The sequence below is a fragment of the Bombina bombina genome, chromosome 8 (genome assembly GCF_027579735.1).
Source record: "Bombina bombina isolate aBomBom1 chromosome 8, aBomBom1.pri, whole genome shotgun sequence".
Classification (NCBI taxonomy): Eukaryota; Metazoa; Chordata; class Amphibia; order Anura; family Bombinatoridae; genus Bombina; species Bombina bombina.
Window position 1 is genome coordinate 89,918,688 of NC_069506.1, and position 23,382 is coordinate 89,942,069.

General features: G+C 41.8%; 1 protein-coding gene across 9 annotated transcripts in view; it reads left to right on the forward strand.

Annotated features, from left to right (window-relative positions):
* RERE (arginine-glutamic acid dipeptide repeats) overlaps positions 1-23,382 on the forward strand; it is a 1,074,498-nt gene that overhangs the window by 841,874 nt on the left and 209,242 nt on the right. For all 9 annotated transcript variants that reach the window (XM_053690444.1, XM_053690440.1, XM_053690438.1 and 6 more), the window contains one exon: positions 22,913-22,961. In XM_053690444.1, the coding sequence (XP_053546419.1) occupies positions 22,913-22,961 (49 nt within the window). The remainder of the gene's footprint in view (positions 1-22,912; positions 22,962-23,382) is intronic.

The following is a 23,382-nucleotide window of genomic DNA, read 5'->3' on the forward strand; positions in this document are numbered from 1 at the left end:
GAGGTTGGCATAGAAGTGTCAGAAGATACAGATTAGTTCCTTATGAAGGGTATCTACACTTTGAAATAGGAGTGGAGTTTTAAGTGAGAGCATTGCTGAAAGTTGGGGTCTGGAGATGCAGGTATAGTCTTTCTGCTAAACCATCCAGACTTGTATTAACAGCTCCTCAGTGTTGACTCAGTGTTGACGAGTTTCACTGCCTGCTTTCATCACTCAAGTCCATATCAGGAGCAATACTTACAAGACTGTCACACTTGAGAGGCTGTGTTTCTGTTCCACAGCATAGATTCCGGTAAGATTGTTTAATTTTTTTACACATATGGTAACGCTAGAAGACAGGGTCACAGTGTGGCTCCTTTTATCTGTATGGAATCAAGGGTTAATGTCTCCTGAGGGGGGATTATTGAACAGTGGGGATTAATCTCATACATTTTTATTTAATTTATACTGCGTTGTGTGAGATGTTTTCTGAGGCTCATAGGCTGAGGTTGGAACATACAGGTTACTTTCACTTTAGAGCTGCGCAGCTTTACAATCTTGGCGCGCTTTTCCTTAGCAGAGGCGGTCCTAGGTTGCACTCCATGTGACCAGGTATGGTTGTAGTTTTACTTCCTACTCTCTGACCGTGCTGGTTATCGGAGAGAATCTGATTTACTCTGTGTGCCTGGGTCATAGGAGGTGGTGAATGCCCCAGCCATTGGGGGTTTAAAGGTGCCGTTTTTATATTTTATATAACGTTTGTTGTTATATTAGGACATAGCCCATAGCTATCGAGGACTCTGACGTTTTAGAGGGTACTCCCTCTATACCTAAGACTAATACCTGTTTATATTGTGAGGAGGCCGAGGTATACCCGCCCTCTCAATTATGTTCCACATGCCTAGAAAAAGCGATTATGTCAAAAAAGGTTAACATGTTTGATACCACTGAGCCTTCCACCTCTGAGGGGTCCCGTCCCGTGAGGTGCGCACCCTGCTTTTATCTGTTAATACACATGCAGTTTCCCGTAGCACGCCTGATCTTCCATCTGGAGGAGGCCTTTTACCTCCAGACGTCACTGCGCAGTTACAAATGGCGGTGTCTGTGGCCATTAGTGCTTTAACTCGCCCTGCTAAACGCAAGTGAAAGGTCAAATATTGCTATCCTTCCCAGGGGTCATCATCTAGTTTATTGGCTATAGCTTATTGATGGTTATCTAATGATGAAGTTCTGTCTGAAACTTCAGAGTGTGAACTTTCTGGGTCTGAATCGGCTGCATCTAACCCTCTGATTCCGGAGGAACCAGATTTTAGATTTAGGATAGAGCACTTGCGCTTTCTTTTAAAGGAAGTTCTGGCTACCTTAGAGGTTCCAGAGGCCAAACTGCCTGAAGAACTTTTAATTCCTAAACTAGTTAGTTTACAAATACAGGGTTGTTCCTCAGACTTTCCCTGTTCCTGTAGATATGGCAAACATTATTAAGAACGAATGGGAGAGGATTGGTTCCGTCCCTAAGGTGGATGGCGCTGTCTCCACGCTTGCAAAACGCACTACTATCCCACTGGAGGATAGTTTGTCGTTCAAAAAGCCCATGGATTAAAAAGATGGAACTCTGTTAAGAAAGATGTTTCAACATTCGGGATATTTATTTCAACCAGCGGCGGCAGTTGCCGCAGTTGCAGGAGCGGCTACCTACTGGTGTGACTCCTTATCGGAATTCATTGAGGTGGAAGGTCCCCTCGATATTATTCTTGATAGAATTAAGGGTCGCTAATTATTTTATTTGTGATGCGAATATGCAAATTATTTGTTTAAATGCTAAAACTGCAGGGTTTTCTGTTCAGGCCGGCCGGGCTTTGTGACTGAAGTCCTGGTCTGCGGACTTGACTTCCAAGTCCAGACTCCTTTCCCTTCCATTCAAGGGTAAGATTTTCTTTGGTCCAGGCCTGGACTCCATTATTTTACGATTACAGGGGGCATGGGTGCCTTCCTACCGCAAGATAAAAAGAACAGATCTAAGGGACAATCTAATAATGTTCGTTCCTTTCTTTCTGACAAATCCCAGCATCAGCAATCCGCTAAGGCCGATCAATCTAAGAATTGGAAGCCGGCTCAGTCCTGGAATAAGTCCAAGCAGAGTAAGAAGCTCGCTGAGACTAAATCAGCATGAAGGGGTCGCCCCCGGTCCGTCTATGGATCAGCTAGGGGCAGACTTTCGCTCTTCTCAGAAGCTTGGTTCAGGGATGTGCAGGATCCTTGGGTCCTGGAGGTCATTGCTCAGGGTTACAGAATTGGGTTCAAGTCTCTTCCACCCAAGGGCAGATTCCTTCTCTAAAATCTGTCATCAAAACCAGAGAAGAGAGGGATGCCTTTCTGGGGTGCATTCGGGATCTGTCCTACTTAGGAGTCATTGTCCTGGTTTCCATAGAGGAACAAGCCTTGGGATACTACGCAAACCTTTTCGTGGTCCCAAAGAAGGAGGGAACTTTTTGCCTAATTCTGGACCTAAAGTGCTTAAACAAGTTTCTGAACGTCCCCTCGTTCAATATGGAGACGATAAGGTCTATCCTTCTCTTAGTCCAGAAGGGACAATTCATGACCACTATAAATCTGAAGGATGCTTACCTTCATATCGCAATCCACAGGGAACACTTTAAATTTCTAAGTTTTGCCTTCCTGGACCAGCACTTCCAGTTTATTGCTTGGCCCCGTCTGGGTTCGTCCCAGTTTATCAGATTTCAATCAGACAATATCACTTCTGTGGCTTACATCAACCACCAGGGAGGAACGAGGAGCTCCCTAGCAATGAGGGAGCTATCTCGGATTCTGGAGTGGACGGAGGCCCACAACTGTTCGCTGTCAGCGATCCACATTCACATGTTCGCTGTCAGCGATCCACATGTGGACAACTGGGAAGTGGATTTTCTCAGCAGACAATCCTTTCATCCGGGGGAATAGTCTCTCCATTCCGAGGTGTTTGCGGAGATATGCAACAGGTGGGGGACTCTGGAGATAGATCTCATGGCGTGTAATACCCTATCACTATAGTATAGATTTATGACAGATTAGGCTTGTGTGGATCTTAGATTGCTGTAGCTTGATGTATGCAATAGTTCTGGGCTTTACCTTTATATATTTGTGACGTAGTACATATATATGCAAAAAGTAATGAAATGATACCGGTATGCCGATACTATAGCTGAATGAGGCAGGAAGCAGTCCGGAATGATTCAGGACACACTGGCAGGGAGTTGCTGCCGAGTCACACCACCTGTAGCAGCTGACAGAGGAAGGAACTGTAGTAAGGAAGCCGGTTCCGGCAACAAGAAACCAATACAGCAAAAAGACTCCAGAGTAGAGACCAGTTTCAGTAGCAGGATCCGGTAAGCAGGTGTCTGGAAACAGGAGCAGGATCCGGGTAACAGGTGTCCGGAGTTGAATATAGGTTCCGATAAGTAGGTGGAGAGTAACAGACAGGCTGAAAGCTGCACTCATTAGCTGCCGATGACGTCAGGCAGGCCAGTAACTTGCAACAGGAAAATGAAGCAAGGAATAGAATCCTGGCACAGGAACAAGTAACTTTAGAATAGACAAGAGTCAGTAAACACAAATGAGGCTTCAGCAAGGGGGAGCAAGCAACTCTTGCTAGAACAAAATACTCAAGCAATGAAGTTATAAAGAGGAGGGCTTATATAGCCCAAGGCATCATGGTAGCTTCCTCTTAAAGCAACAGAATGACACATGCTGGAAATGTTACATGTGGTCCCGTCTCAATACCAAGCTACCCAGGTATGGGTCGAGATCCAGGGATCCTCAGGCGGAGCTAATAGATGCATTAGTGCTGCCTTGGAGGTTCAGTCTTATATACCTTTTTCCACCATTACCTCTCCTTCCTCGAGTAGTGGCCCGCATCAAGCAAGAACAGGCATCAGTTATACTGATTGCTCCATCTTGGCCGCGAAGGATGTGCTTTGCGATCTAGTGGGGATGTCGTCATCTCCTCCATGGAAGTTACCTTGTCGCAGGGATCTGCTGGAACAAGGTCCTTTTGTTCATCAAAATCTAGATTCTCTGAGGCTGACTGCATGGAGGTTGAACGCTTAGTCCTAGCCTAGAGAGGTTTCTCTGAGAGAGTTATTGGTACTCTCATTCAAGCTCGTAAGCCGGTTACTCGTCCCATCTATCATAAGGTGTGGAGGACCTACTTATTCTGGTGTGAAGAGCGTGGATTCCCCTGGCATAAAGTCAGGGTTTCCAGGATTCTTTCATTTCTCCAGGATGGTCTAGTCTAGAGAAGGGCCTTTCTGCTAGCTCCCTTAAGGGACAGATTTCTGCCCTATCTGTTTTACTGGACAAAAGGGCTTGCTGAGCTTCCAAATGTTCAGTCTCTGGCTAGAATCAGGCCTGTGTTTAGATCTAGCACTCTTTCTTGGAGTTTAAATCTTGTTCTTAAAGGGATATTAAACACTAATTTTTTCTTTGCATAAATGTTTTGTAGATGATCTATTTATATAGCCCATAAAGTTTGATTTTTTAAAAAAAATGTACAGTTTTGCTTATTTTTAAATAACATTGCTCTGATTTTCAGACTCCTAACCAAGCCCCAAAGTTTGATGTGAATACTATCAGCTACCTTCTCCAGCTTGCTCCTGTTTGTGTAAAGGGTCTTTTCATATGCAAAAGAAGGGGGAGGGGGGGAGTGTCTTATTTTCTCACTTGCAGTTTTTAAACCGTTTTATACTGGATTTTTATATCAGTATCTGTGCATCTTATTCTTTATAGTAATGTCTATTACATGCAGTTATATGAAAATGAGTGTATACTGTCCCTTTAAAGTTTTGCAGAAGGCTCCATTTGAGCCTATGCATGTAGTTGACATTAAATTACTGTCTTGGAAGGTTCTTTTTCTACTGGCTATTGCTTCGGCGCTCAGAGTCTCTGAAATGGCTGCCTTGCATTGTGAGCCTCCTTACCTAGTATTTCATGCTTATAAGGCTGTTTTTCGCACTGGGTTAGGTTTTCTTACTAAGGTCATTTCAGATTGCAACATCAATCAGGAGATTGTGGTTCCTTCCTTGTGTCCTAATCCTCCTCCTTCGAAGGAACGGTTACCTCATAATTTGGATGTGGTTCGGGCTTTGAAGTTCTGTCTTCAGGCTACGAAGGAGTTTAGACAGACTTCTTCTTTGTTTGTTGTCTATTCTGGAAAGCGTAGGGGGCAGAAGGCCTCATCCACTTCCTTATCTTTTTGGTTGAGGAGCATTATTCGCTTAGCTTATGAGACAGCTGGACATAAGCTTCATCAGAGGATTAAGACTCATTCAACTAGAGCAGTGGCTTCCTCTTGGGCCTTCAAGAATGAGGCCTCTATGGATCAGATTTGTAGGGCGGCTACCTGGTCCTCCTTACATACCTTTTCTAAATTGTACAACTTTGATGTTTTTGCTTCGGCTGAAGCAGCTTTTTGGAGAAAGGTTTTGCAGGCTGTGGTGCCCTTAGAATAGGGTCCGCCTCCTTTTTTTTGCCTTCCCGTTCATTCAGTGTTCTCTGGAGCTTGGGTATATGTTTCCCACAAGTAAGGAATGAAGCCGTGGACTCTCCTCATATTAAGAAAGAAAACATAAATTATGCTTACCAGATAATTTCCTTTCCTTCTGTATGAGGAGAGTCCACGGACCCCGCCCGAATTCTCCGTTGACTTAAATTTGGTATTGTTCTTCTGGCGCCATTTATACCCTGATATTTCTCCTACTGTTCCTTGTTCCCTTGGCAGAATGACTGGGATATGAGGGAAGTGGGGGAAGTATTTAAGCCTTTGGCTGGGGTGTCTTTGCCTCCTCCTGGTGGCCAGGTTTTGTATTCGCACAAGTAAGGAATGAAGCCCTGCACTCTCCGCATACAGAAGGAAAGGAAATTATCTGGTAAGCATAATTTATGTTTTTAGAGAATTTGTGAGAGAGCCAGTCTACTCTTCTGACTGCAAGAGAGGCATTAGCTGTGACAAGTTTAAACCAGCAGATACATGCTTCAACAAGCAAGGCAAGCTTCGTACAACCAGTTCAAACTTGTTTACATTGACTGCTGTTAACTAAACTTGTCATCATATCTGCCATATTCTAAGCCCTATAACTTTTGTACTACTTGGTATAACAAAAACTTTCTTTTCCTAAACAGGTATATAGAGCTACCTGATTTTATCATTGGTATGCAGGACTTTGAAAAGCTTTTGCCCTTGTATGGCTTTTTGAAGACCATTTATAAGACCTTCATATAGTTAATACTCTGTAGCATAGTCTTTGTGAACCCGACAACACAACTCTGCTCTTCCTGCCTCACTTATGTACTGAGATCATACTCTGGAGGCGCCATGTACATTGTCTATAGTAGATCCTACTATATAGGTATGTCCCTTTTCTTCTTAAATGGAAAGAGTCCACAGCTGCATTCATTACTTTTGGGAATTAAGAACCTGGCCACTAGGAGGAGGCAAAGACAACCCAGCCAAAGGCTTAAATACTGCTCCCACTCCCCTCATTTCCCAGTCATTCTTTGCTTTTCCTCCCAGGGGGTTGGCAGAGAAGTGTCAGAATTTATTTTGTCTCTTATGGAGGGTAGTACTCTTCGGCATGGGACAGGAGTTTTAAGTAATCCTGTTAGTCTCTCATTGAGGGCTTGGATGAAAGTTAGAGTCCGGAGATGCAGGAAGTCTTTCTGCAAAACCATCCCGACTCATGTTAACAGCTCCTCAAGCAATCGGCGTTGTCAAACTTCACTCCACTGCCTGCTTTCTTCTCTCAAGTCCATGGCGGAGGCGATGCTACTATCCGTCACACTTGAAGGGCCGTGTTCCTGTTCCACTTTGTAGATTCTGGTAAGATTGTTTCATTTTACTTCTTCATGAATGTACTGTAATGCAAAGGTTTTCCCAAGAGGCTACCACCTTGATGGCCTAACTATAACATAAGGGTCTCAGTGCATCTTCTTTAGTATCTTGGAATCAAGGGTTAATATCTCCTGAGGGTGGTTATTGAACAGGGGGGTTTATCATCATGTTTGTTATGTGATTCAACCTTCTTATGTGTGATGTTTACTTGGCTCTTGGTTTGGAACATTGAGGCCTTTGCAAGTGACGCGACCTTATGGTTGGGCACGCTTTTCTGGACTGTACAGTTCACCTTGTGGTCGGGCGTCCTCCACTTCCGCTTTCTCGACTGTTTGGTGAAGGAGAAATGCTAGTCCGCAGGGGTCTGGTCATAGGTGGTGGTGAGTGCCCCAGCCATTGCTGGTGTCAGGTGCCATTTTTGTTTTACTTCTTTAGTCCATATTTGCACATCCTCTATCCAGTTATGGAGGATTCTGAGGCTGAGACTGTTCAAATTTCAGATTCAGCTATGGAGGATTCTGATACTGAGTCTATTTTAATTTCAGATTCTGTGTACGGTGAAGGATCCGGATTGGCCTCGTTGACACATGTCAACCAGTTCTGTTCTGTATGCCATATGAGAGTGCCTTGTTCCTCGGACTCGGGAATCAGGGGTCAGCTGAGCCATCCGCCTCTGGGGGTCCCATCCTCCGAGAGGCGAGTTCCCTACCGCTCCATACTTCTACACATGCGGGTAACCCAGATTATGATTATTCCTCCATTGAGGACGGCTTGTTCCCCCCGGAGGTTGCAGCATGTTTATGCGCGATTGTGCTCGTGCCCTATTGTCCCAGGTCTACCGCCTTGGGGAGGGCCTGTGCAGTTCCCTGCGTGTGTAACTGTCCCTGAGTGTTGAGTCTTTCGTTAGAGTCACACGCCTTTGCATCTTACTCAGACAGACATGTTTTTAAAGTCTATCCTATCCTTCTCGGATACGGGAATTTTCAGTCTGCTTTGAATGGTGCACCTCATTAGACATGTGGAAATTATGTAATCTCCTGACTGTTCTTTCTTGAGATCCTTCACAGTTTTTTTGTTGGAAGCTTAGGGCTCTGTGTTGGCTGGTCCTGCAGTAGGCCTGCTTTCTTATTGGGCGTTAACCTACGGGTTGCCTTTTATTTATTTTTTATCCAATTGAGATGTCTTTTATTTTGTTTATTGGTATTCCTTCGGGAATCTTAAACTGGGATCGATACTCTGTTACTTCTGCGGAAGTGTTTTTTGGGGATATGCTAGTCCTATGTTTGTCTGTTTTCTATTCTTCCCCTCTGCGGGAGGATTCATACAGCTTGATGGTTAGGACCCGAGTGCAGGCTGGTTCTGTTGGGGTTGATTTGCACCCTAGAAGACCTGTAGGTCCGCGAGGTAGGTGGGGTTGTCTCAACCCTTATAGCCTTCAATTTGGATGACTGGGTCAGTGGAGTTTCAGCTGCGTCACTCTCTCCTTGCGTCTGGTAATGTCGGACCATAGAGTTCCTCCCCCACGTGTTGGAGGGCTTTGCGCCTTCTTACCGCCAAATGAGTGGTTTTGCTTTTTACCTTTTGAGTCTCTGGGACTGTCCTCCTTGGACTTGGTCCTCAGCAGCTAGTAGTTTAAAGGGTAGTTCAGCAGCTTTGCAGCGGATGGTTTGCAGAATGTAACCAGCTGCAACTTTTGCACATTGTCTGTGTTTTGACTAGCTGTTTCTCTGAGACCTTTTCGGTCTTCCTCTGCTTTCTCCATGTTAGGTCTCCTTTTAGAAGCCTGGGAGATTTTGTTCCCTGTTAGGAACACTGTGCGTGGTCTCCTTGGGCTTGCTTGGGGTTTCTCCCGGTGGGAGAGAGCTCACCCCTTTCTCCCTGTGATCATCTGCTTGTACAGAGGTGATGTGGAGACCAGCCTTTGCTCGAGGGGTTTTACCCTCGAGGTATACCCTTGCATTTTGTCCTGAGGCTGTTGGAGAGTCTAGGGGCTCTAGTGTCGTCGTAAGACTTTTACCGCCTTAGCTCCTTTGGAGAGTGGGACTTTGGCAAGAAGTGGTCTCTTCCTTGGGTCGGGACTTGCAAGTTTTTCTCGTTATCCGGGTTGATCTGGATATAAAATTATTCACCCTGTGGTCTGGGTTGTTATATACGACAGGGTGTTAAGTTTTCAGGTATTGTTTGTTTAAACATTTGGGGCCTTGGACCGGTTTCTCCATGGGGCTTCCAATTGCTGAGTCTCATTCAGCATTTTCCCTTGTGTATCCCATTGTGGGTTATTGCCGGATTTTTGGCTCCAGGGCTGATTCGGGGTTCCACTGTTTACTGGAAACCTGGGCTATGTCCATTTACTCTGATTCCTTGACCTGGTCTTGGTTGGCCAGGTTTTCCGAGTACTGTTGCTCATTAGGCTTGTTTTGTCAGGTTCTCTGAGTACAGTTGCTCTTTGATCTTGTTTGCACCTTAGGTGGTTCCCTTGGTCAGCTTGCTGTAGTGTACATTGCACAATGATTGCGCGTTAGCAGGCTAGTTTTTTGGGGAACTCCTTCCAACAGGGCTTTGCGCCTTGTGGAAGGTGCTGCTTTTTAGTATTTTCCCCTTCTTGGGTGAGAGCTTATTCTCCTTTTTATGGAGATGTGGTCCTTGTTAGTTTCCATAGCAGAGAGGAATATTTTCTCTGGGATGTTATGTTACATATGGAGTCTTGCTGTCTCCGTGTCGAAACTGGTTGGACCTTTTTGCTAGATCCTTTGGGTCTACGGTCCTGTCGCCTGTTCTAAGGCTTCCACTCGTCCTTGAACTGGTTTTGGGGTTCTTCCGTTCCCCTGTTCAGACCTGCCGTTGCTGGGGCTGACTCGGCTGGGAGTGGCTTCTGAGAGACGTCTGAGGAGTCGGGTTATACCCGTGCTCTGTTGCCTTGGCTGTGGCTATTCTACCGTCCGTCTTTGGGCTGGTTTTGGGGTTTTTCTGTTCCCCTGTTCAGACCTGCCATTGCTGGGGCTGCCCTGACTATGAGTGGGTTCTGAGAGATGTTGTCTTCTCCAGAATCTAGGTGGGTATAGTAGCTAGTTCCGTAGGCTTACAAGCTGTGGATCTAGGATTGCTCCACCTCGGGTTCTGGGTATCGCCTCTCTCTCTTGGGGGGCCTCGTGAAGGTTATGTGCTTCCCCCTTTCTTTGGGAGACCTGTGGGTAGGTCTGGCGGCCTGAATTGCCTAAAATGTGCCCCCTGTCTGGGAGCTGTCTTTTGCAATCTGTTCTTTTGTGGGCCACTTTTACTTCTCAGCAAGTATTCTCTGTGTCATCTTGATGATGGTGGCGTGTTCTTGACTCGGGTTCATCTGGGTTACACGCTTTTTTTGTAGCGAAATACTTCAGTTTTCTTAGTTTGGACGATGTGAGGACTCCGTCTTCTGTTGTCTTTTGGTGCTTTTGCAAGACGTTTGAGAGAACGGTTCTCTATTACTACGCCCTATTCTATACCTCCGGTTTCTCCTTGTCTAAGCGTAGTCCCCCCCCCTTGTCTGTCGGGACTTATTTGGGCCCTTGTGAGCTGGACCCTCTCTGGGGGGGGGGGTTTCCATTTATGGATTTTGTGACCTCTCAGTTTATTTTTCGGTTCTTTCTGGTCCTATCCCTTTGGGAATTTAGGCTGGTGTTCCCTTCTTTAGTGAAGGGTGAGTTGAGGGACCGACTGTTGGGAGACGGTGTCTCCTGGAGGCCTGCTGGCTCAGTTGAGTCCGATTGGCAGTCTCTAACTAGGCTCTGGACTACCTGCGGGTCAGTGTCCTCGGGGCTTTTCCTTTCAAAGTTTTCTCGGCTTCGGACAAAGCTGGGGTTTTTATGGGCAGTGGTTTCAGGCTTGGTGCCCTCAGAATGGGCCGTCTAATGTACCCTCCCGTCTTGGCATTCAGTGTTCTCTATAGCTTGGGTATTGTTTTCCCAAAAGTAATAAATGCAGCTGTGGACTGTTTCCATTTAAGAAGAAAAACATAAATTATGCTTACCTGACAATTTCCTTTTCTTCTGATGGAAAGAGTCCACAGCTCCCCACCCGTACTTTTTCTGTGGGGCGTCCTTATTTTATTTATCTGGCACCTTTTACCCTGATATTTCCTCTACTGTTCCTTGTTCCTCTGCAGAATGACTGGGAGATGAGTGGAGTGGGAGGTGTATTGAAGCCTTTGCCTGGGGTGTCTTTGCCTCCTCTTGGTGGCCAGGTTCTTAATTCCCAAAAGTAATGAATGCAGATCCAGAATTAGGTCTGCTTACTGGGGTTAGCTAATGCTTTTGTCAGGGAAGCTATCCTGCAGATTGTTCTCATCAATGCTAGGAACTCCGACGTTGTGTCCTTGGCTCAACGAGCTCTGTGGCTTATTCCGCAACCGGGGGATAATGCACCTGAGTCTGCTCTATTATCCTTGCCCTTTAGGGACAGGCCTGGTTTGGTCAGACATTGAGTCCAGTCGCAACAGTCAAGGGTTTTAGTGGAGATTCTCTTGGTCAGGGACCAGGATCTAGATCTGAGAAGAGATAAGGGGATCTCATAGTACACCCAGAAGGTCTTCCGGCAGCACTACAGGCTGGGTAGCTTGGAAAGTCATTCTGAGGCTGATATTGATATGGGAGCTATAGTCTCCTTTCCCCCTCTATGTAGTTCCTGAAGGAGAGGGAGTTTTCCGTCCTATTTTGGACTTGAGGGATTTCAACAGATCCAGGGTAAAAGGTGCCAGGGGACAGTCATAGACTCTGATCTTTAAGGTGGAATCGTTAAAGTCCTTCCTTCTCCTAGCTCAGGAGGGTCAATCTGTCAAACATTGCCTTAAAGAATGTGTTCCTTCACATCGCACATAGGGATTACTTTCATTTCTTGTGGTTTGCCGTTATGAATAGGCATTACCAGTTTGTGGCACCAAATGGTTCCAGTGGATTTAGCTACGGCTCCTTGGGACCTCAAAAAGATGCTGGTTGTTCGTCTCCAGGGGATTGCAGTAGCTTCTTACCTCGGGGATATTTTGGTTCCTGCTCCGTCTTTTCTGGTGGCTCAAGATCACACTCAGAAAATGATTTTATGTCTCCGGGCGCATGGTTGGAGAATTAACCTGGAGAAGAGTTCCCTTGTTCTGTCTACGAGGGTTTGCTTTTGGGGGACAGTCATATAGACTCTGTCAGCATGAGTTTCTATCTCTCTGATAAATGCAGAGAAGCGTTTCAGAAGACATGTTCCTTGCTTCTGTCGCATGTCCATTTATTGGTAGCACAATGCATGGAGGTGGTAGATCGCATGGTGGCTACATCTGACGCTGTACCATTTCTTAGTTTCATCTGCATCCCCTTCAGTTGTTTATGCTTAGACAGTGGAATGGGGATCATTCAGACCTGTCGCAGGTTGTTTATCTGGATGACCAGACGAAGGAGAGTCTTAACTGATGGCTCTCCTCGGCAGTTCATTAGGACTTAGTTTCCACTGTCCTTCCTGGGTCGTTATCTCAGTGGATGCAAGTCCATCTGGCTGGGTTGCCTCTTGTGGTTCTCTTAAAGCTCAAGGTTCTTGGGGCCAAAAGGAAGTGTCTCTTCCTATCAATTTCCTGGAGTTGATAGCTATTTACAATGCGCTCTTAGAGTGGCCTCATTTGGCTTATTCTCTGTTTATCCAATTCCATTTGGATAGCATTATGACAGTTGGCTATATCAACCTTCAGAGAGGTGCCAGGAGCCTATTAGCGATGTAGGTAGATTGACATGGCTCCTTTGTTCAGGGTCTTTGGCTTGGGCCTTTAGGTTCAGGTCTCAGTTGAGTGGTTGAGCAGTTGTTGTTCTTATAGTCCCTTTTTTTTCATTCATGATGTTCCTGTGTTTTTCTTGTCTCCGTGAGATATTACTTGGTGAAGAGATTTCGGAGATGGTGCTTATAATTGGGACTGCCTTTTTTCTTTTTTTTTCTTCTTCCTGCCCAAACATTGGGAACGCCACAGCTTAGGTATTGGTTTCCCATGAATATTCTCGTTGACTCTCACTGCCAAAAGAAGGAAAACTGAAATTATTCTAACCCGATTTATTTAATTTTCCTTCTTAGCAGTGAATGTCCACAACCCCGCCCTATTGTGTTCCTTGTAGTGGTGACAGTCTTTGGCACCTCTGTACCTCTTGTACCTCTCTTCTTTTCTTTTCCTTATCCTCTGCTAAACTACTGGGAGGGTAGAGGAAGTGAGAGGGATATTCATAGTCCTGTTTGTGTTGTCTTTGCCTCCTCCTAGTGGACTCTCACTGCCAAGAAGTATATTAAATTATCAGGTAAGAATAATTTGTTTTTTTTTCACAAACTTTGGGTTTCTCACTGAAATTATTTACATACTGCTTGTGCAGTCATGGCACAAATGTTTGATCCCAGAGAAGCTTTTAATGCCTTTTTTCAGAAATAGCAGATATATATGGCATTGCCAATGCTTTTTGGTAATTAGAAGGCCAATAATTGCAGCTGAGCACCACACTTCTGTTATTCCCGGCAGTCAAGGGGTTCGTTAGGTAGCATGTAATGTTAATGTTGACTTTAGTGTAGAGATTACCTACCCAACTGACACTGCCCACCGCCTGATCCCTCCCTCACCCCCATCTAAGGTACTGGTAGACATAATCCTCAACAGCTCTCTAATCCTCCCTCCCCTAAATATTAACCGCCATCTTGGGTACTGGCAACTTTCTGCCAGTACCTATAAAATGCTTTTTTTTTCTTCTTTAGTGTAGTGGTCCCACACATCCCCCCACCTGTTATTATTTTAGGGCCCTCAAACTTCCGTTGCCTCCCTCCCCCCTCCACTCCTTCAGAAGATCTAAACATATAGTCAAGATTGAAATCCTAGAACACCTCCATTCAGCTCCTGATGAGGATATGCCCAGTGACTGGAGCATACATGTGTGTGCTTGCTTCTTATTTGCTCACTAACTGTATCCTAGTTTGTAGTGGCATAGGAACTTAAAGGACCACTATATACAGTAGGATTGCATAATTAACATGTGCATAAAAAAAGACAAAGCAATAACACTCTTAAAGTGAATGTAAATTTTTCAGGTTTGTATTATATAGTTTGGTAGAGAATCATCCGATTAAGCATACCGCCACAATAAATTTTTAATATAATCTATGATTTCGTTTTTATGATATATATTTAATATCGATCATTCACTTACCCGCTCCTCCCACTCACTGTTTGCTAGTTTTCCTCCATATTACGTAAACAGCGGTCCCACCCGCTGTTTACGTATCGGCACTGCGCGCTCCCGTGTATATTTTGCATTGCGCATGCGTTACTCCTATATTGCATTCTCTTCATAAACATAGTTGGTGACATAGCTAAAATAAATAAAACGTATATACGGAGCCCTTTCAGATCCACTAATCCAAGCGTTACAATACAGAGGAAATGACAGGACGCCGTATATAATCCTATTGCGACGCCGTGTTTACTTCTATTGCGCATGCGCGAAATGTGCACGAGCTTACAATAGATTAGCTCTGCACCGCAAATGAACGCATGCGCAATAAGGACGAATTACGTCATGGTAAGGGGGTAGGTCCCCCCGTGGTTAGAGCCGTTATTGGCTATTAAGACGTCAATCAAAAAAGGCAGCAACGGAGCGCGAATGCCGGGAGGAGGATGATTTTGCCGAAAATTAATAGAAGATTAAGAAAATACAGGTATCCATTAGAAAACGTAAAATTTGATGAATGAAAGTCAGGTTATTTTGGGATAACTGTTACACAGCTGTTTAGACAGGAGGCTGACTTTACAATCACTTTAATTTCAAATAAGCAGTATATTCCCCCCCCCTATATTCCAGCCCCCTGTATCATGTGATAGATATAATTCAATCCGACTAGTATACGTATAGATTGTGAACTCTTGCACATGCTCAGTAGGAGCTGGTGTCTTCGAAAGTGTGCATATAAAAAGATTGCGCAAAATCTGATAATTGAAGTATATTGGAAAATGTCTTAAAACTGCATGCTCTTTCTGAATCTTTGTTTATTTTGACTTTAGTGTCCCTTCAAAGTTATTTAACCCCTTAGTGACCAGAGCACTTTTCCATTTTCTGTCCGTTTGGGACCAAGGCTATTTTTACATTTCTGCGGTGTTTGTGTTTAGCTGAAATTTTCCTCTTACTCATTTACTGTACCCACACATATTATATACCGTTTTTCTCGCCATTAAATGGACTTTCTAAAAATACCATTATTTTCATCATATTTTATCATTTACTATAAAAAAAATGATAAAATATGAGGAAAAATGGAAAAAAACACACTTTTTCTAACTTTGAACCCCAAAATCTGTTACATATCTACAACCACCAAAAAACACCCATGCTAAATTGTTTCTAAATTTTGTCCTGAGTTTAGAAATACCCAATGTTTACATCTTCTTTGCTTTTTTTGTAACTTATAGGGCCATAAATACAAGTAGCACTTTGCTATTTTCAAACCATTTTTTTTCAAAATTAACGCTAATTACATTAGAACACTAATATCTTTCAGGAATCCCTGAATATCCATTGACATGTATATATTTTTTTTTAGAAGACATCCGAAATTATTGATCTAGGCCCATTTTGGTATATTTCATGCCACCATTTCACCGCCAAATGCGATCAAATACAAAAAATTGTTCACTTTTTCACAAATTTTTTCACAAACTTTCAGTTTCTCACTGAAATTATTTACAAACTGCTTGTGCAATTATGGCATAAATGGTTGTAAATTCTTCTCTGGGATCCCCTTTGTTCAGAAATAGCAGACATATATGGCTTTGGCATTGCTTTTTGGTAATTAGAAGGCCGCTAAATGCCACTGCGCACCACACGTGTATTATGCCCAGCAGTGAAGGGGTTAATTAGGGAGCATGTAAGGAGCTTTTTGGGGTAATTTTAGCTTTAGTGTAGTGTAGTAGACAACCCCAAGTATTGATCTAGGCCCATTTTGGTATATTTCATGCCACCATTTCACCGCCAAATGCGATCAAATTAAAAAAAAACGTAAAATTTTTCACAATTTTAGGTTTCTCACTGAAATAATTTACAAACAGCTTGTGCAATTATGGCACAAATGGTTGTAAATGCTTCTCTGGGATCCCCTTTGTTCAGAAATAGCAGACATATATGACTTTGGCGTTGCTTTTTGGTAATTAGAATGCTGCTAAATGGCGCTGCGCATCACACGTGTATTATGGCTAGCAGTGAAGGGGTTAATTAGGGAGCTTGCAGGGTTAATTTTAGCTTTAGTGTAAAGATCAGCCTCCCACCTGAAACATCAGACCCCCTGATCCCTCCCAAACATCTCTCTTCCCTCCCCTACCCCACAAATGTCCCCGCCATCTTAAGTACTGGCAGAAACTCTGCCAGTACTAAAATAAAAGGTATATTTGGGCTTTTTTGTGCATTTTTTGTTAGCATATTTACATATGCTTCTGTGTAGGGATCCCCCTTAGCCCCCAACCTCACTGATCCCCCAACAAATAGCTCTCTAACCCTCCCCCTCTGACTTAATGTGCGCCATCTTGGGTACTGGCAGCTGTCTGCCAGTACCCAGTTTAGTGAAAAAAATGCTTTTTTTTTAAAAAAAAATGTCCCTTTTCTGTAGTGTAGCTTTCCCCCCCCCCCCCAAGACCAACCCCCCACCCCTTCCAGATCCCTTAGATGCTCCGCTTCCGATCCCGCCCCCCTCCACCTTACACATCTCACCGATGGCCGCCCACCCGCCTCCCAAGTCGGCTCCCACCCACCAACGATACCGGCCATCGATGTCCGGTGCAGAGAGGGCCACAGAGTGGCTCTCTCTGCATCGGATGGCCAGACAGTGTTATTGCAGGATGCCTCGATATCGAGGCATCGCTGCAATAACCGGAAAGCAGCTGGAAGCGAGCAGGATCGCTTCCAGCTGCTTTCCACACCGAGGACGTGCAGGGTACGTCCTTGGTCGTTAACTGACATCCTTTAGAGGACGTACCCTGCACGTCCTCGGTCGTTAAGGGGTTAAAAGGATACTAAACCCAATTTTTTTCTTTCATGATTCAGATAGAGCATGCAATTTTAAGCAACTTTCTACTTTACTCCTATTATCATTTTTTTCCCCTTCTCTTGGTATCTTTATTTGAAAAATCATGAATGTACGCTAACGAGAGGGCCCATCTTTGTTTCAGCACCTGGGTATAAAGCACTACTCAGGTGCTGAACCAAAGATGGGCCGTCTCATAAGCTTTACATTCCTGCTTTTTCAAATAAAGATACCAAGAGAATGAAGAAAAATTAATAGGAGTAAATTAGAAAGATGCTTACAATTGCATGCTCTATCTGAATTCAGTTCAGTGTCCCTTTAACACCTTTTGCAAGAATTTAAACTGTCAAATAAAGAATTATGTGATAAAATGAAATGATTTACAAAAATAGAAAATGTTGTTTTGTTTTTAGATGCAACAAGGGTTAAAAAAATTTTTATAAAATCAATCTTTTAGTCCCTTTGTAAGGAATGGTGAAATACTTCACTTGTCTCTTATACATGTGGGTAACTCACCTTTTAAAATCAGGATAGATACCATCTACAAAGACAAGCCAGGACCATTCAATGCAGTAGAATTCCATAATTAACAAGTGCATAATAAATATACAATTATTTAACACCTACTCTGAACTTCAAATAAGTATCAGTCAATCACAGACTAGTATACGTATACCCTGTGAGCTCGAGTACATGCTCAGTAGGAACTTGTTTCACAGAAAGTGGGAATATACAAAGAACATGCAAAATTTGGTTATGGATGTAAATTGGAAAGTGTCTTAAAACTGCATGCTCAATCTGAATCATAAAAAATTATTTTGACTTGAGTGTCCCTTAAAGTGCAGCTTTTTCTCTGAATAAAATTAATAACCTCGGATGTACATTTAGGAATGCTTGGCATTTTTAAAGTGTGGCAGGTTCCCTTTAAGCAACAGTGAGCAAAGAGTCCAGATTACCCTTTTATGGTAAGGGAGTCAAATTTTTAACCCCTTTGCCTAAATGGACATATATATACGTCATGTGGTACATAGCCCGTTGTACCATATAATGTAGCTTTACATCCATAATGCTGGAAGCCCAAGCAGTCTCGGTTATCAGCATCTGCCTTTATATGGTAAGGGAACATGACTAGTGCCCTACGCTACAGAAAATAAGTTTGGCAGGGAGAGGGGTGCAGAAAGGGGAAACCAGAGTGGAGGGGGCTACAGAATGATCATGGGGGGGGAGGTTGATGGAAGCCGTACAGAAAAGGAAGGGAGAAATGGGCTGCCATTACCTAAAATGCTTATTCCTATTTTTGGTCCCAGTCCAGCCGTGTATGTAATCATTAGTGATTTGTTTAAGGTAATAAAATTGATTAGTAGAGTATTGACATTTTCCGGGTTTGGTTAAACAAGATCACTAACTTTTTGGGCTTCATTATCCTTTCACTGGCTTATGGGCAAATCAAGACAATTATTACTGTAACATTTTTATATTTCATCAGGATGTTGCTCTTCTGTTTAAAAATCATATGATTGCTTTAGCCAATCATAAGATGGATATGCACTCACTCGTTTTTAACAAGTCTATTACACATTATTATAATAAGGGAATCATTTAACACATGCTTTTACATGCTTTTGTAATGGTGCTGGAGTCATTTAAATAAGCAAAATATAGCTCTGTATTGTTGCTGTATTATTGCTGAAATGTTCATCTTTTTCGTTTTCTGCCATTTCACATTCCCGGCTCCTGTCCAGTGCATGTTTACCTCCGTGATCACAGTGTTTCTATAGTAACCTGCTTTATTCCCCCTAAAGAGAAAATCTTGTCATTTTATGTAATTCACCGCAGCGGAAGAGGGCTGAAATATTAAGTTGCTGCCATGGAAACAGCTTTGATAGATCAGTTTCTTTTGTCTGAATTTTTTTAAAGGAATGATGGAATCTGAAATTAACACCTTCTGTGCAGAGTGCACATTTCCCTGACTTAGGCACAAATGAATTAAGCAAAGCTTTCATGCTGTTAAACGTGTCCGTGACTTTAAGGCTGTGTAGGTGACATTAGTTATCACTATTGTCTTAGTGAATGGATAGCTAAACAGTCATCTGCAGTCTTGTGGTTGTTTAAAGTGTGTTTCGTGCTTTTCCTATGTTTAACATTGAATACATTTGCCTCTAAAGCCTTTGTACAAATACGTTTCTATATTAAAGGGACTACTCCAGAATTTTTATTGTTTAAAAAGATAAACAATCCTTTTATTACCTATTTCCCAATTTTGCATTACCAACATGTTTATATTAATACGTTTTACCTGTATGATTACCTTGTATCTAAGCCTCTACAGACTGACCCCTTATTTCAGTGCTTTTGACAGACTTGCATTTTAGCCAATCAGTGCTGACTCTTAGGCAACTCCACAGGAGTGAGCACAATGTTATCTATATGTCACACATGATCTAGCATTGTCTAGCTGTAAAAAACTGTCAACATGCACTGAAGTAAGAGGTACCCTTCCAGGTATTAGAAATTCGCATATGAGCCTACCTAGGTTTAGCTTTCAACAAAGAATTACTAGAGAACAAAGCAAATTTGATGATAAAATAAAATTGGAAAGTTGTTTACAATTGCATGTCCTATCTGAATCATGAAAGTTTAATTTTAACTAGATGGTCCTTTTTATTGATAACAATATGAGTTATGCAAGATGGAATATAAAGTAGGACAAAGAAATGCTACTTTCATAATCTCAGTGACAGATCACTAGAGTCAACAATACCCTTAAAAGGAAACCGAAATGAAACATTTTCTTTCATGCACTTAAAAAAATTCACTGTTCCTACTAACTTAAAAGTTTCCCAATTCTGAAAACTGATGGAACACATGGCAGGGTTCTCAAGCCTAAAACTGCCACATATTTGTCCGTTGTTGGCTTCAGCAGAGATTCATAGATAGATAAATATTGCAAAATAATGGATAGTGTAACACAATGACTGAATCTATCTGTATCTTTTCTGTATCAAAGTCTAGAGGCAAGTGGTGTGTGTGGAATTTGTTTATTGAAAAACATATGCAGCAAACATAGTAATGAATTCCAAACATTTTCAAACTCATCCAGTATGTTAGTTTTTTGCAAGACTGCAGCCAATATCTTGTAATTACAAGATGTTTACTGTCCCTTTTAATATCTGAGACACACATTTAAAGGGGCAATATATATATATATATATAAGCATTATATTAAAAAAGGTATTGTTGTTGTGCGTCCAGTTACCATTAACAGTGTGCAGTTTAAAAATCAATTTAGACAAAATAAATTAATACCTTTTCATGTAAAATAATTTTTTTTTTAGTATAGTGCTTTTTCATATATATATGAAAAGGCACTATATATATATATATATATATATATATATATATATTTTTTTTTTTTTTAAAGGGGGCAATCTGAAGAAAACTGATTTTTGTGCCCCTACTATGAATCAAATAAACTGATTTATCTTTAAAGATATTTTAATTGGTGAACTCAATATTCTTCCTAAAACTGGTCAGTCAGAAGTACTGTGACAATACGTAGCTTTACTTAAACTGATCAACCTATGGGATAAGCACCTAACATATAATTTTACTGTGCTTGGTCTGTATGCAGCCTTACTGTTAAATTTCATGGTTATTTACTGGTTATTGTTTTACTATAACTAGTCATCCCTTAGCCTTTCTATAACTAGTCATCCCGTAGCCTTTCTATAACTAGTCATCCCGTAGCCTTACTACAACTAGTCATCCCGTAGCCTTACTATAGCTAGCCATCTCCTAGCTTCACTATAACTAGCCATCTCCTAGCTTTACTATAACTAGCCATCCCTTAGCCTTACTATAACTAGCCATCTCCTAACCCTACTATAATAAGCCATCCCGTAGCCTTACTAGAGCTAGTCATCCCGTAGCCTTACTAGAGCTAGTCATCCCGTAGCCATACTAGAGCTAGTCATCCCGTAGCCATACTAGAGCTAGTCATCCCGTAGCCTTACTAGAGCTAGTCATCCCGTAGCCTTATTAGAGCTAGTCATCCTTTAGCCTTACTATAACTAGCCATCTCCTAGCCTTACTATAACTAGCCATCCCTTATAATCCTGTGGCAGTCAGGTGGTACATTCAGCTCTTGAGGCAACAACTTCAGCTATTATTCTCTCCTGATCACTATTCATCTTCTTTCCTATTATTTCAATCTCTCCAACAGTCACAGCATATTTTAACAGTATATAAATGGATCATCTACAAAACATTTATGCAAAAACAAATCTAGTGTATAATGTCCCTTTATGTAATAAAACATTAATTTTACATTATACTGTCCATTTAATACATGTTTTACCTTGCATTTAAGCCTCTGCAGACTGCCCCCTTATCTCAGTTTTTTTGACAGACTTGCATTTTATCCAATCAGTGCTGACTGATAAATACATCTATGGTAATGAGCACAATGCTATCCAGTGTACTCCACAGAAAATTTTGCCAGCCGGGTGGCATTATGAAGTAGCCAGGTGGGGCAGTGTAATAGTTTCTAATATATTATTTTCTGCTATCCAAAGCACAAAATAATTGCATGATTTAACATAAATGTATTGATCTGTGCAATAATTTTTTTTTTTTTTTTTAATATTGGCTAATTTTAGCTTAATATTGGCTAAAATTTTATCTGGGTGGTCAGTAAAATCAGCCATCTGGTGCACCATCATAAAGGTCCTGGGGAGAACACTGTTATCTATGTGTCACACATGGACTAGCACTGTCAATCTGTAAACTGTCAAAATGCATTAAGTTAAGAGGCGACTTCAACGACTTAGAAATCGACCTGTGAGCCTACCTAGGTTTAGGTTCACCTTCTGTGCCGAGTGCACATTTCCCTGAGTTAGGCACAAATTATTTAATCAAAGCTTTAGAGCTGTTAAATGTGACCGTGACATTAAAGCTGTATATTTGACATTAGTTATCACTATAGTCTCAGTAAATGGATAGCTAAACAGTCACTTGCAGAGTCTTGTAGTTGATGTTTAAAGTGTGTTTTGTGCTTTTCCATATGTTTTACATTAAATACATTTGCCTCTAAAGCCTTTGTACAATTTTTCTTCTATATTAAAAGGAACAGTCTACTCCAGAATTGTTATTGTTTAAAAAGATAGATAATCCCTTTATTACCCATTCCCCAGTTTTGCATAAGCAATTAAATCATTTTTTTCTTCTGCGATTACCTTGTATCTAAGCCTATGTAGACTGCCCCCTTATTTCAGTTGTTTTGACGGACTTGCATTTTAGGCAATCGGTGCCGACTCCTAGGTAACTCCATGGGAGTGAGCACAATGTTATGCTGTACCAAAAAAAAAAGTTAAGAGGCAACCTTCAGGGTCTTAGAAATTAGCATATGAGCCTACCAAGGTTTAGCTTTCAACAAAGAATTCTAAGAGAACAAAGCAAATTTGATCAATGTAAATTGGAAAGTTGTTTAAAATTACATGCCCTTTCTGAATCATTAAAGTTTAATTTTGACGTTACTGTCCCTTTAATTATTCTGTAGCCTTGCTATACCAGGTCAGTTATTTTTGTCAGATGAATAATCACACTGGAATTGAGTTTCCTCTGATCGTTTTCGGTTTCTGCTATGCTTTTTTATTTTTTTGTTAACATGCTTGTAGGTTATTTCTGTTGCATTTTAATGTTTTCAAAGTGCAATAGGGATGTGCATTTGTGTTTCATTATAAAAGGAATCCAGATCTCATTGTGTTGCACTTTCACAAGAAGAAATCCGGCTCAGAAAATAGCTGCAGCCATATTCTGCATTTGTTTTATAGCTAAATACCCAAATGCACATCTCTAATATTCAATATTTTTAACATTACATCTCCAACTATTTATATATTTGGAGGCAAATGGTATGAATTACCTAAAGAAACTCACATTGATTTGACTTATAAGCAGTTTTTTGTTTATATCTTTATCTAATAAAGAGATCCTGTTTTTTAGGAGGCTGAATAGCACGCAGGGAGAAATTCGAGTTGGACCCAGCCATCAGGTAATTTTTAATATCAAAATGAATACCACTTGGTATAGATTATTAATAAATATTAACTTAAATGCTGTAGCATTAGTGTGTAGAAACACCGAGCACCCTAACCGTCTGCACTCAAGGTGTTAGTTTCGTTTTGAGAAAAACTTTGCTTTGCAATTGATCAAAATCATTTTTTCTACAACCTGTTTTTAACTTATTCTAAAAATGTTAAAGGGCTGTGGGGCCTTTTGTAAATGCAAGTATTTAAGCCCTGTATCCCAGCTAAACAATAATTTATACACATAAAAAAACAGGCACTGCAAGATGGCTCAGTTAAAAATACAAAAATATTTATTGGAAAGAATCTTCTAAAAACCTTTATTCAGACATGGTATAGCGTCCAGAAAGAGAGTCTGGCACCTAGTGGCACTTAAAGGGATAGTCT